The sequence below is a fragment of the Megalobrama amblycephala genome, linkage group LG4, assembly GCF_018812025.1.
Source record: "Megalobrama amblycephala isolate DHTTF-2021 linkage group LG4, ASM1881202v1, whole genome shotgun sequence".
NCBI lineage: Eukaryota > Metazoa > Chordata > Actinopteri > Cypriniformes > Xenocyprididae > Megalobrama > Megalobrama amblycephala.
Genome location: NC_063047.1, coordinates 53,005,611 through 53,020,015, shown reverse-complemented (window position 1 = coordinate 53,020,015; position 14,405 = coordinate 53,005,611). Strand labels below are relative to the sequence as shown.

Sequence of the window (14,405 nt, the reverse complement as noted above, 5' to 3'; positions counted from 1 at the left end):
TTGACTGAATAACTTTTCTAATGGTTTTTGTATTTAATTTTTAAAATGAAGACTATTCAGTGTTATTTTAACATTAACATTAATTTATTCTTTAAATTGATACTTTATTCAATTTCTGTAGTATTCCTCTACCTGAATACTACCCTTATGCCTACCCGAAAAACTTAAAGCACTGTTTATTTCTTTTGTATGTTTATTCTATCCGCTTAAGTCGTGACGTAAGGAACGCCATTTCTGTGCCCAAGCCTCAGCTCGTTTCACTTGAGAATGCCATCTCGACGGCCGTTTATGAGCGCAGTTTATTCATATTAAACATTTAACATTTTAAAAAGGTTAAACATTTAAAATACTTACAGTCTACACAACAGTCTCCGTGCTCACAGCGTCACAGACATTAATATATTAACAATTTATAAGATAAATCGCTGTCTGGCCATCTGGGATTTTGGTATGGAGATAAATGTTATGATTATCAATTTTTTGGTAGAATTAGACCTCATCATGTGTGTTTGTTGTTTTCTTGTGGTATGAGATAGAGCGTTTGGACCTGGAAGCGCTGCCGCCTGACGTCAGACTTAACAACCAAATAGTTTTTATTTGTGCTACTGCTTGTAATTTGTTTATTGGTTCTTATTTTATTACAAAGTGTTGACTTGTCTTTTTTGTAAAATCAATTCAAAGTTTAAAATCAGGCTGCTTTGTAAGCTTTTGCGAAAAAAATATTTCCTTATTGTAAAAGCAAAAATCAAAAAAAAAAAAAAAAAAGTGAGGTATATGAGTGGTAATTGGAGTCTACAAAATCAGTTTCTGAGCTTATCTCTGCATTTATTCATGAGAATGAACTGTTTTAATCCAATCACTGTGCTTTATTATGCAAGAGATTGCATTACAGTGGAGAATTCAAATGTCACACAAGACCTGCCTGTTCAGCTTTGCGTTTGGATACATGTGTTGTAACTTAAGTGTATGTTTCCTCAGTACAGTAGCACAAAAGTGTTTGCATTTTTCCCACTATGCGGTCAGAGCTTGAGTTTGACTATCAATGCGTGGAAAATATGACTGTAACAATATTTAATAGGTAAGGGGGCGTTTCCTCCGAGGAGGCAAAACAATTAGATGAGAAAATAATCCATATTACAAAAATAAAAAAGCACAAATATTACAAAATGTGACATAAACAAGTGATTTATACAACTTTTATTCGAAAATAACACTGTCCAAATACAGCGGGAGCTCCTTGTCTCTCTTGCCTCCTGAGCCCAATGACTTTTAACAGACCACCTAAAGCATGCAGTGGGTTTGCTGAGGGTGTAATTGAGAATGAATGGAGGAAAGTCATGTGAGAGGAGGCAATGCCTCCATCACACTGTGATTGGATATGATTGGTTATTACTGGATACAAATGGATTGTGCGATAAATCCTGCCTCTTGTTTTTGTGCACATTCGTGAATCAGTCTAAATGAACGAAATGATGCCGTTGATGTGAAGACTAATTAAAAAGTAACATCTCACCCACTTTGATATCACCGCTTTGTCACGTCAAAATCCAACTTGAAATGGCCTGAAAACATGATGACTGTGGGGGTTTTAGTGGGCAATCAGCTTAATGAAATTAAAGGTGCCCTAGAATTAAAAATTGAATTTATCATGGCATAGTTGAATAACAAGAGTTCAGTACATGGAAATGACATACAGTGAGTCTCAAACACCATTGTTTCCTCCTTCTTATATAAATCTCATTTGTTTAAAAGACCTCCGAAGAACAGGCGAATCTCAACATAACACCGACTGTTACGTAACAGTCGGGATCATTAATATGTACGACCCCAATATTTGCATATGCCAGTCCATGTTCAAGGCATTACACAAGGGCAGGCAGTATTAACGTCTGGATCTTTGCACAGCTGAATCATCAGACTAGGTAAGCAAGCAAGAACAATAGCAAAAAATGGCAGATGGAGCGATAATAACTGACATGATCCATGATATCATGATATTTTTAGTGATATTTGTAAATTGTCTTTCTAAATGTTTCGTTAGCATGTTGCTAATGTACTGTTAAATGTGGTTAAAGTTGCCATCGTTTCTTACTGTATTCACGGAGACAAGACTGTCGTTATTTTCATTTTTTAAACACTTGCAGTCTGTATAATGCATAAACACAACTTCATTCTTTATAAATCTCTCCAACAGTGTGTAATCTTCGCTTTAGCCACGGAGCATACTATCAAACTCATTCAGAATCAAATGTAAACATCCAAATAAATACCAATACACTTACGCGATTAGACATGCATGATGAACACTTTGTAAAGATCCATTTGAGGGTTATATTAGCTGTGTGAACTTTGTTTATGCTGTTTAAGGCAGTCGCAAGCTCTGGGGAGCACGAGAATTTAAAGGGGCTGCAGCCTGAATCGGCGCATATTTAATGATGCCCCATAATAGGCAGTTAAAAAATGAATTTAAAAAAAAAATCTATGTGGTATTTTGAGCAGAAACTTCACAGACACATTCAGGGGACACCTTAGACTTATATTACATCTTTTGAAAACACGTTCTACGGCACCTTTAAAGGTACATCTTCATATCTGTGACCAATGTTTACTGACCTTGATGACTGATGATCTAAAAACAAGTTGGCTATTAAAAAGAACATCTGAACGTCGGTTCACAAATGAAATATATAAATTGTTACTGCCTTTTAGTTATTATTTTGGAACAAATGTAAAAATGCTTAAAACGCTAACTTGATGAGATTTATACTTGGTTTAAATAAATAGAACATTAATTGCATTGTTAATGTAAAAATAGAAAGTAAAAAAAGAAAGAAAAAATAGAATAGTAAAAAAGTGTAGGTATAACTGGGACATGAATTTACATTTGATTTATTAAAAAAAAGTGAGGACTTTGCCTGCACGCCACTGGTAAGAACATGCGGAGAGAGCATGAGAGTGGTTTCCGCACGGAACGCCGCAATGAGTTTAACAACACTCGCGGCTCAGAGTTCATATCCGCCCTGGAGCTTGTGTGTTTCAAGTTTTTATGTACATATTTCACATACTCTCCTGCTGCAAACAAGAACCAGCACCGTGTATGTGCACATATTTCATCATGTCTTCTACAAATGAAATATATATGTGCAATGACACAATGAATCATTCTAATACACAGAGACAGTGATGTAGACCGAAAAGTCAAAGAAGAATGCCCAAAAAAGTAACTATGCCTTTATTCTTTCTGTGTTAAACTGATGTGTATAATTTGTTCAGAGATTGTATTGGTCGTAAACGTAATAAAAATATTATTATAGGCCTTCTTCTATATTTTTCATATAGGGCAGTAACTCTGCTAAATTATAATGCTGATTTGTTGATATTTCTAAGAATAATTTATCAGAATGTATTTGATTTGTTCATAATAGTTGCTTGTAGTCTGTAATGATGATATTTTTGTCATTTATTTATTTTTTTTTTTTCTCCTCTCATATTTTAAAATTTGTCTTTTATAATGAGTGTGTTGCAGGTCTATGTATTATTGGTTGTTGTTTCCTCTCTTCCTACCCTCTACACTCCCACTTTTCCACAGCTTTACACTCCCATTTCTTCATTATTTTTCAAATCTGAGATGTGAACAACCAGGCTTAAAAAAGTGGGGAGGGGGGGGGGGGGGGCGTTTCATGACATCTGACATAAGAGTCAACATTTCAAGCACATGTTTCAAAATAAAAGTCATGCATCAGAAAGTCATGCATTTCTTTAACTACACACTTTTCTTTAAACAACCCACCAGTTGATAAACACTGCTGTACAGTATATACTGTTCAGTATGAAGTGTGCTAGTAATGCATTCTATACATAGCTAAAGATTTTGATTTGTACTGTAGAAGTTCTTATTTACCCTGCCCCACACATGACATGCAGGAAAAAAATGGATATGTGGCCACAAATTAAGAATTTGCTGCCACAATTTAATGTTTCCTTATTTAAAAAAAAAAAAAAAAAAAAAATCTTGGACTCATTTGTTCCATTGTTTTAATTTAATTAAGTCATGGCCACAATATTTTTTTTTTTCCTCATGTGTGGTGCTCCGTATTTGGAAAAGATTCAAAATAGTCAATGCTATCATTTCCTAGTGTGTTTATAGCTATAGTGTTAGTCTCGTTATATTCTGCCACATTGTGAATTATGATGGTGTTGTGTGTGTTTCTCAAGGCCTAGCATGTCAGGACTTCACCTTGTGAAGCAGGGCAGGGATCGCAGACGCATGGACCTGCAGAGAGACTTTACTGTCGCTTCCCCCGCTGAATTTGTCACCCGCTTTGGTGGCAACAAAGTCATAGAGAAGGTAAGATCCAAGACTGCTGTCTGCTATGCTGCTATATGAGCATGGTCCAGTGTTATTGTAGTATCATTTTTATTAATATTTAGAATTATTTTTATATATACTGTTTTCATTTTCATTTTAGTTAAAGTTTTAGTAATTTTGTTGTTTTAATTATTATTATTATTATTATTATTATTATTATTATTATATATATATATATATATATATATATATATATATATATATATATATATATATATATATGTATGTATGTGTGTTTCCTTACAAGTAGCTAAAATAAAGGTTACATTCAGACTGCAGGCAAAACTGACCCAATTTTTTTTTTTTTTGCTCAAATGTGACTCGGATCTGTTTTTTTTTTTTTTTTTTTTTTTTTTTTTTTTTTCATAGTGGTGTTAACAGCACAAACCACATGTAAACCACATCTACGTAATCTTCCATATGCGGTCCTAAATCAGATACAGGTCTGATGTTTTGCAATGAGACCTCAGTCTCAAAAGTCACATTGGAATTTATTCAAAATTTACGTCGCTCTATATCAACATTCGTCACAATTTTGTGCTGATGGGAGTCACTCTAAAGCTTTTACATATCGGTAATTCTTTGGTCACTCAGTGATTATGGAAGACGGCAGTGAAGTAAGTCAGTGAAGGGATATCACCTTATGAATGAATGCGTAAACACTGACTTCAGTAACCTCTGTGTTTATTTCAGTGTAATTCCGTGCTGTGCCCCATCTTTGTTGTTGTTCTTTTGCGCATACGAATCATTTCAGAACCATGATCCGTTTGCACTAGAAAATGATATTGGCCACATTTAAACATGAACAGCCAAACAAAAAATTTGATCTGATCTGCGCAATAAATCAGAATTGAGCACTAAGGCTTGCAGTCAATACGTTTTTGGTAACATTTTACAAAGTCCCATTAATACATTAACTAACATGAACTAACTTTTTAACAGTGCTTATTAATTTTGTTAATGTTAGTAAATAAAAATTACAGATATTCATTGTTAGTTCATTTTAGCTGAGGTCTGTTAAATAATATTAGCAGATGCAACTTTTGATTTTAATAATGTATTAAGAAATGTTGAAATTATCATTAAAGGATTAGTTCACTTTCAAATGAAAATTAGCCCAAGCTTTACTCACCCTCAAGCCATCCTAGTTGTATTTGACTTTCTTCTTTCTGATGAACACAATCTGAGATATTTTAATAAATATCCTGACGCATCCAAGCTTTATAATGGCAGTGAACAGGGGTCATGAGTATGAGCTGAAGAAAGTGCTTCCATCCACATCCATCCATCATAAACATGTACTTCACACGGCTCCGGGGGGGCCTTCTGAAGTGAAGCGATGCATTTGTGTAACAAGTTAAATTTAAGTTAAATAAGTAAAATGTCTAGCTTCCGCCAGACCGCCTTCAGTATTCAAGATACGAAGAAAGTGTAAACACATCAGTTACACTTTTTTCGTAAGTTGAATAGGGAAAGGCGTAGGACGTTGTGTAAGCTTTTTGAACTGCGAGAGTTTTACACTTTCTTTGTATGTTGAATATGGAAGGCGGTCTGGCGGAAGCTAGATATTTTACTTCATAACTTGTTAAATATGGATATTTTTTTTTACACAAACGCATTGCTTTACTTCAGAAGGCCTTTATTAACCCCCCGGACCTGTGTGGAGTACACTTTTATGATGGATGGATGTGGATGGAAGCACTTTCTTGAGCTCATACTTGTGACCCCTGTTCACTGCAATTATAAAGCTTGGATGCATCAGGATATTTATTAAAGGTGCCCTAGATTCAAAATTTGAATTTATCTTGGCATAGTTGAATAACAAGAGTTCAGTACATGGAAAAGACATACATTGAGTTTCAAACTCCATTGCTTTCTCTTTCTTATGTAAATTTCATTTGTTTAAAAGACTTCCGGAAAACACATGGATCTCAACATAACACTGACTGTTACGTAACAGTCGGGGTGTACGCCCCAATATTTGCATATGCCAGCCCATGTTCCCAACATTATGAAAGGCATTAGACAAGGGCAGCCAGTAACGTCTGGATCTGCACAGGTGAATCAACAGACTAGGTTAAGCAAGAACAACAGCGAAAATGGCAGATGGAGCAATAATAACTGACATGATCCATGATAGCATGATATTTTTAGTGATATTTGTAAATTGTCTATCTAAATGTTTCGGCGCGCTGAAAAAAATCTGTGCATAGTTAATGATGCCCCAAAATAGGCAGTTAAAAAAATTTATTTAAAAAAAATCTATGGGGTATTTTGAGCTGAAACTTCAGACACATTCAGGGGACACCTTAGACTTATATTACATCTTGTGAAAAAGCATTCTTGGGCACCTTTTAAATAAGAAAGTCATATACACCTCACCTAGGATGGTTTAAGGCTGAGTAAAGCTTGGGCTGATTTTCATTTGAAAGTGAACTAATCCTTTAAGGTTAATAAATGCTTTAGAAGTTCTTGTTTTATTTTTAATTTTTTATTAATTTAACCTTATTGTAAAGTGTTAACACTCAGTTAACATTTAATACTGGTTATTATTTCAATAACAGTGTTTTTTATGGTTTTATTTTTAGTTAACTATGATAACCCAGGCCAGGCAAAACCGCTGAGTAACATATTTTGTTCCGTCAGGTGCTCATTGCCAACAATGGCATTGCTGCAGTGAAGTGTATGCGCTCCATCCGTCGCTGGGCTTATGAAATGTTTCGGAATGAACGAGCCCTACGTTTTGTCGTCATGGTCACCCCAGAGGACCTCAAGGCCAATGCAGGTATGTTTTAAAGAGCTTGGCTTAACTGTTACGCCGTAAGAGTTGAAAAATAGCTGAAGGACTCCTCCCACTCCTGGCACTAACATGGACTGTCAAATGTATTTAGACAAGATTACATTGGTCTTTTTCTTCATTGTTTAATTCATTGTTAATTTTTTAATTGTTTATGTCAGTTGGCTTTGTCAGCACAGTCCTGGCCTAATTTGCATAGAAAGAGTTCATTGAGGAGGAAGTTACAGGAAGGCCTGTAAACTCAAATGTACCCAATTAAATGCATATAAATAACTATGTCTACAGAGTACATCAAGATGGCAGATCACTATGTTCCTGTCCCAGGAGGGACAAACAACAACAACTATGCTAATGTGGAACTCATTTTGGACATAGCCAAACGAATTCCTGTTCAGGTGTGTGGGCTTTGATGGATGGTGATCACCAAATAAAGTGGCTCCATAGAGCATTTAAACACTCTAGGGATAGCACTCCCAAAAATGACAATTTTGTCATCTAAATGAGTATGCAGTATCACTTTTATGTGCCATTACTTAGGCCTAAAACAGCCTACATTAAATCTGTTATTCATATAAAGGGATCATTCCTGGACTGAAGTGAATTGGACTGAACAGTTCAATTCATATGGATTCATTTTATCTCCTTTTTGGATTATCTAAGTTTTGGTTACCTGGACTTTCAATGGGGAGGACATTAAAAAATATGTTGTGTTTAAAAGTTTAACTGAGGTCTTATGGGTTTAAATGATGACAGAATTCTCATTTTTGGGTGAACTATATATATTGATGCCATTAAATTACATACCAAAATATCAAATTCTGAGACAGGGTTTCCCAAATGGTGGTTTGTGAGTTTATGAAAAGCTAATCATTAATATCATAAAAGTGTAAATCAGGCTTTTTAACACCTAACGTTCAAAAGTAAAGAATTTAAGACATAATAGTATTGTAACTTAGAATAAAATAAAAGTATTATTATAATTATCAAATATTAATCTATTCAAATATCATAATAATTATCAAATAATATTTTTTTTTAAAGGACAGTTGTATTATTACAGTATTACTGTATACAGATATTACTGCACAATACTGTCTTCATTTTTTGTAATTAGGCAAAAATAGTAATAATATAAAAACCCTAAAGAATGTTGATATACAAGCATTCTCTTCGCCTTGATGTTTCAGCAGCAACGATATGAACTTATAAACGTTATGAAATCTTTGAATATTTGTTTGACTACATGTCATGTGACTAGCCGATACCAGAGAAGCATGAACATGCGAATGTGTTGAATTTTTTTTTGTTAAAAGGCTTACAAAAAAAATTGGGAATCCCTGTTGTAAGACGAACATCACTATTATTTCTCATGATTAGCTTGACCCTTTATTGGGTGGTACTTCTCACTTTTTCACCTACTGTCTTTAGGCCGTGTGGGCCGGTTGGGGTCATGCCTCTGAGAACCCCAAACTCCCTGAATTGCTGCACAAGAATGGCATCGCCTTCATGGGTGAGACTGAGCTATTATTGTACAGCACCACATTTATTAAATTATTAACGTACAGTGAAAGTGCTGCTCTTTCTCTAACGGTTTGTATATTTCTTTAGGTCCACCTAGTCAGGCTATGTGGGCTCTCGGGGATAAGATCGCCTCTTCTATTGTGGCCCAGACAGCTGGAATCCCCACGTTACCTTGGAGTGGATCAGGTTAGTTTGAGTCTCAGACGGCACACCAATGAACTGTTCAATAACTGTCTGATGTGTATATGCACACAAAACCGGTAAGATCGGAATGAAATCACCAGCTCCAAACTTATTGACTGGCTGTTATTCTGTTGGTGGGAGTGCAGAAGTGTTTTCAATCCACCAAGAAACAATTTTGTTGTTCCCAGACAGCTGGGCCCTTTTTGATTTGTTTCACTCCAAGTCGACGGTCGGCCATGGGCCAACTTCGTAGTTTTTGCGGTGTGTTCCACACATTGGCTCTAGTCAGGCTCATGTGGGCAAAAGTTTGCCTGATTCAGCATGTTGAATTAGCGTTGGGCTGTCAGTGAGAGAGATCACTCTGATTGGCTGTTCAGTTTAGCGAGCATGAGTAAAGAAGTCAAGATAGTACAGACAGAAGGCTGTTCTAATTTTTCATCATCTTACCTGATTTTGTCGCTGCTAGTTCTTTAATGTCAACTTGGTGTGTCACAGCCCTTAACTTATTTTTATTACATATTGAGTTATAAATTTTACATAGAAAATTAAATTTAAATTTTACTCCAGTTTGTATCCTCAGAGCAGTTTGTGGTTGGATTGATTATTATACCTATTAAATTAAATTAAATTAATTGTTAATTTTTAATTAATACATTTGTAATGTTAACAAGTCAGAAGGTTTCTGTGTACTTTACAGCATTAGCTGAGAGAAAATGTTGTTTGTATTTAAACAAAATTTAATTAAAACTGAAATGCGTACAAATAAATCTGTATCTAATCAAATTGGGAAATCTATTTATACCTAGCCCTCTTTTTCAAGGTTCAAGTCTTTGAAAGATATTCAGACTCCGAGGTTTGTTTAAGATAATTACTGCATAGTTGTCGTTCCTTTCAACAATGTCCTTTTCGAAATAAAACATTTTTTAATGTAATGAAGGCTTGTGAAACTTTACAAAAGTCTGACTGGTTGTGTGGAACTGATCCACCGCTTTGTCACCTACCTGCCTGCACTTGTACTGTCTCTGTCAAACACAGAATGAGAAGCAACCACACTGAGATAATTACTTACAGTACATGCAATATATATACATATAACATATCCCTAGGTTGGTGTTTAAGCCTCTGGTGCTCCTTGTGTGGCAGTCAAAAAAAGGCACAGGTTTAAGTTTGGTCTCTTCTTAAAGAAGACAATTGACAGATTATTGCTGAAGTGAAAAAGGTAAAAAAGTGAACTTAAAGTTAGAAGTTTATTATGAAAAATACACAAAAATACTGTTTTCAGTTTTTATATGAAATACATATTTTCCAATACATGTTTTACTCTAAAACTGTGAGAAAATCAAAGTATAAATTTAAACAAGTTGTATTTGAACTTTGAGGTTATCTCAAAAAATAAGCTTTCAGTAAGATTTTGTTGGGGCGCAGTACCAAACGCTCCCACTAGATGAAATTCGTTTCCCATTCATTTCCAGTGCGAAAGAGTACAAGTGTGACTTTTTTTCAGAACCATTTAACCTTTTCGAATCATGTCCATGATTTTCTTTTTGTGTGTTATCACCAGTGTTGGGCAGTAACGCGTTACTGTAACACAGTTACCTTTGACAGTAACTAATACTGTAACGCATTACTTTTCAAATAAATTAACTCCGTTACCATTACCATATGGTGTGTTGTACGTTACTTTTTTAAATTAATTAATTTTGGCTGAAGTGTAGCCTACAGCCTAACCTGTTTACAGCAGCGACGCATTGTAGGATTGGTGGATGCCAACCACTGTAAACACGAAGACGCACTGTGGGCGTGTTTCCGTTTATTCGAGTATGTGCGGCAGTCATGGCGAGTCAAGGCGAGAGCAAGACGAGTTTCTCAAAGTGGAAATATCCTTATTATTTTACTTTAGTTGAGCATAAAGACAAAAACCTTTTAGTAAAATGTAAGCTGTGTCTTTCCGGTTCGAAGGTCCTATCTACTGCGATAAACATGACATGCTGGATCGAAAATATGTGAAATAAGTTTTTCTTGTCGACTAGTAGTTGTTCATTTAAGCCATTAGTTGACTAATCACATTTATATTAATTTAATTTCTTAAATACTGGAGAGAATAAACTAATAATGAGCGTTTATGTAATATAGGCTATGCACTCAAGCGCACGCATAACGCTTGCCATAAAGAACTGGCAAAAGTAATGATTATAAATATGACAAAAAACAGCAAGGAGACCTTTTAATTGTTTATTAATAAAGTAATGTTTTCTGAATCAGTGTCAGCTGCAAAGATGAAGTTGACATTTGCTGACTCTCATCATCTCCGCATATACTGGATGCGCCTAGAGAGAAAATGCACATTTCATTCGGATTATTCATTACATAATCAGAGTAGACTCTTTTCATTTTTAATTATTTCGTTTTAAAGTAGATATTTCAAGCTTTCTATAGATATATTTCTCATGTCTGTGAGGCAAGCAGCCGCTGAGTTTCGGTTCATTTAGCCTATAAGTCGCGCTCCAGTTCACGTGCCAGTAATCGTGCCCGTGCATCCATGATTATATTACCTGCTATATTTGCTTCTTATTTATTAAATCCAGGCAATTGGTTATTAAAATTAAGATACAATTTTTACAAAACGAAATTCACTTTAAAGAGAGGCTTTCTATAAAACAAAACTTAATGAAGTGGTCAAAATCATGTCTGACCCACTCCATGACTCCCGATATATTATCTTATGATGCATCTTACTCATGGTGTTCACTTTTCATAATTAAATGAATTTAAAACATAACATAGGACTATTTAAACATATATATGAAACTACATTTTCTTTAATGACAGTACAGAAAAATGTCATAAGCAAGAGTGGATCATGAGTCACGAGTCGGATCAAGAATTATTTATTCTTAGACTTATATTTAATATTGGGGGCATTCAAGTTATTTGACATTTAAAATTTTTTTTAAAGTAACGCAATAGTTACTTTCCCTGGTAATTAGTTACTTTTATAATGATGTAACTCAGTTACTAACTCCGTTACTATTTGTGAGAAGTAACTAGTAACTATAACTAATTACTTTTTTAAAGTAACGTGCCCAACACTGGTTATCACATAAATCCTTTACTTTTAATCCTTTATTTAAGTTTCGTACCATTCAAAAAAATAAACGTACAATTTTTCGTTCAAAAATGACCAAAGAGCACCAGAAGGCTAAAACAAAGAGTACTTGTGAGGATCCCACATGCCTTTTTTTTTTTTTTTTGGAGTTTGACCACCGTGATGCTGTGTTTGTACAGGGCTGACTGTAGAGTGGACAGAGAATGACCAGAAGAAAGGAATTGTTAATGTCCCCTCTGATCTGTACGAGCAGGGCTGTGTACATGATGTGGAGGCTGGACTGAAGGTATGCTATACACTTAAATCATCTACAGTGTGACATGTTCATAGTTTAGTTTTGTCAGTGACAGAGCATGTTTTTATTGATAGGCGGCTGAACAAGTGGGGTATCCTTTGATGGTGAAGGCGTCTGAGGGCGGAGGAGGAAAAGGTATCCGGAAGGTCAACGGTGCGGAAGACTTCCCCAACCTCTTTAGACAGGTCAGAGTTGTTAATCCTGTCAAATCAAGTCAATTCAAATATCTTTGTATAGTGCTTTTCACAATCCTCACTGTTTTAAAGCAGCTTTAGAGAAAATCATGATGTTGATGTTTAGAATATTTTATCTTTACATCGTATTGTCGCATTTAGCAGATATGAGCTGGGTGACAGTATAGTTTACATTTTGCGACGAAACAAACGATCAAGCATTTTAGATGCAATATAATATACTATATCGGCTTATGCAAGTATACTGTATATTTGCAAATAAAGCTGGACATGCATATCCAACTATATATAAAGAGCTGGGTAATAATACAGTTACATTATGCAGCAAAATAAATGTCAAATAGTTGACATTTGCTGTCCATCTTATTTTGCAATGCCGAAGCTATTTTCTTTGTGCGAGACTTCAGGATCACTGGCCACTATAGGTAAATAACTAGAAGAATAACAAAGTGCAGTAAAAGGTAAAACCGTTTGCACTACAAACCAGTGTGTTTACGATTATGATAAGATAAAATACCATGATAACAAATACTAGTTTGCAATATAAAGCATAACAAACAGTTTTTGTACAGCAAAAATAACTGGAAGTGAATGATACATATGTTAACAGGTGGATATAATACATACCACTGTATGCAATTGTAGATATCCAGTTAGATATCCAACTTTATATATAGAGCTGTTTACGTTTTCAACTAAATAAACAAGAACATAGCCAAGATTTGCTACATAGTATATTTTGCTTTACATGATTATGCAGTATGTAAGGAGGTAAAATAGGATGCACTATACATCTAATATATTGGTAACACTTTAACTAATGTTAACAAATGAACCTTATTGTAATGTATTAACCAACATTAACTTACCATGAGCGATACATTTGTTACAGTATTTGTTAATCTTTAACTTTAGTTAATAAAAATCCAGCTGTTTATAGTTTATTCATGTTAATTCACAGTTCATTAACTAATGTTAACAAATACAACTCTTGATTTTAATAATGTATTAGTAAATGTTGAAATTAATATTAACAAATGTTAAACTGTTAGTTCACCCAAAAATGAAAATTATGTCATTAATGACTCACCCTCATGTCGTTCCAAACCCGTAAGACCTCCGTTCATCTTCAGAACACAGTTTAAGATATTTTAGATTTAGTCCGAGAGCTTTCAGTCCCTCCATTGAAAATGTATGTACGGTATACTGTCCATGTCCAGAAACGTAATAAAAACGTCATCAAAGTAGTCCATGTGACATCAGTGGGTTAGTTAGAAGTTTTTGAAGCATCTAAAATACATTTTGGTCCAAAAATAACAAAAACTACAACTTTATTCAGCATTGTCTTCTCTTCCGGGTCTGTTGTATATCCGCTTTCACTCCACAGTGACGCGATTAGGACATCCGCAACATGCACACCTACGCACCATTTTAAAAAATATAGCAATACCAAAATACAAACAATGTAGAATAGCTTGAATACAGCGTCACTGTCCGGAGCAGAAGGGGGTGGTAATGCACCAATAAGCTGGATGCCATCCGCCGTAAAACAGGAAAGAAGAAGAAGAAGCAGCGTCACTGTGGAGTGAAAGCGGATATACAACAGACCCAGAAGAGAAGACAATGCTGAATAAAGTCGTAGTTTTTGTTATTTTTAGACCAAAATGTACTTTAGATGCTTCAAAAACTTCTAACTAACCCACTGATGTCACATGGACTTCTTTGATGATTTTATTACCTTTCTGGACATAAACAGTATACCGTACATACATTTTCAATGGAGGGACAGAAAGCTCTCGGACTAAATCTAAAATATCTTAAACTGTGTTCCGAAGATGAAAGGAGGTCTTACAGGTTTGGAACGACATGAGGGTGAGTCATTAATGACATCATTTTCATTTTTGGGTGAACTAACCCTTTAATGCTGTAGAAGTGCAGTT

At 34.9% G+C, this 14,405-nt stretch overlaps 1 protein-coding gene across 15 annotated transcripts in view; it reads left to right on the top strand.

Annotated features, from left to right (window-relative positions):
- acaca (acetyl-CoA carboxylase alpha) overlaps positions 1 to 14,405 on the top strand; it is an 87,366-nt gene that overhangs the window by 11,732 nt on the left and 61,229 nt on the right. For 9 of the 15 annotated variants that reach the window (XM_048189969.1, XM_048189964.1, XM_048189972.1 and 6 more), the window contains exons 3-10: positions 3,176 to 3,220; positions 4,216 to 4,348; positions 7,016 to 7,154; positions 7,452 to 7,561; positions 8,595 to 8,676; positions 8,775 to 8,873; positions 12,156 to 12,262; positions 12,346 to 12,456. In XM_048189969.1, the coding sequence (XP_048045926.1) occupies positions 3,176 to 3,220; positions 4,216 to 4,348; positions 7,016 to 7,154; positions 7,452 to 7,561; positions 8,595 to 8,676; positions 8,775 to 8,873; positions 12,156 to 12,262; positions 12,346 to 12,456 (826 nt within the window). The remainder of the gene's footprint in view (positions 1 to 3,175; positions 3,221 to 4,215; positions 4,349 to 7,015; positions 7,155 to 7,451; positions 7,562 to 8,594; positions 8,677 to 8,774; positions 8,874 to 12,155; positions 12,263 to 12,345; positions 12,457 to 14,405) is intronic. The other 6 variants (XM_048189967.1, XM_048189968.1, XM_048189970.1 and 3 more) reach the window with 1 other exon arrangement.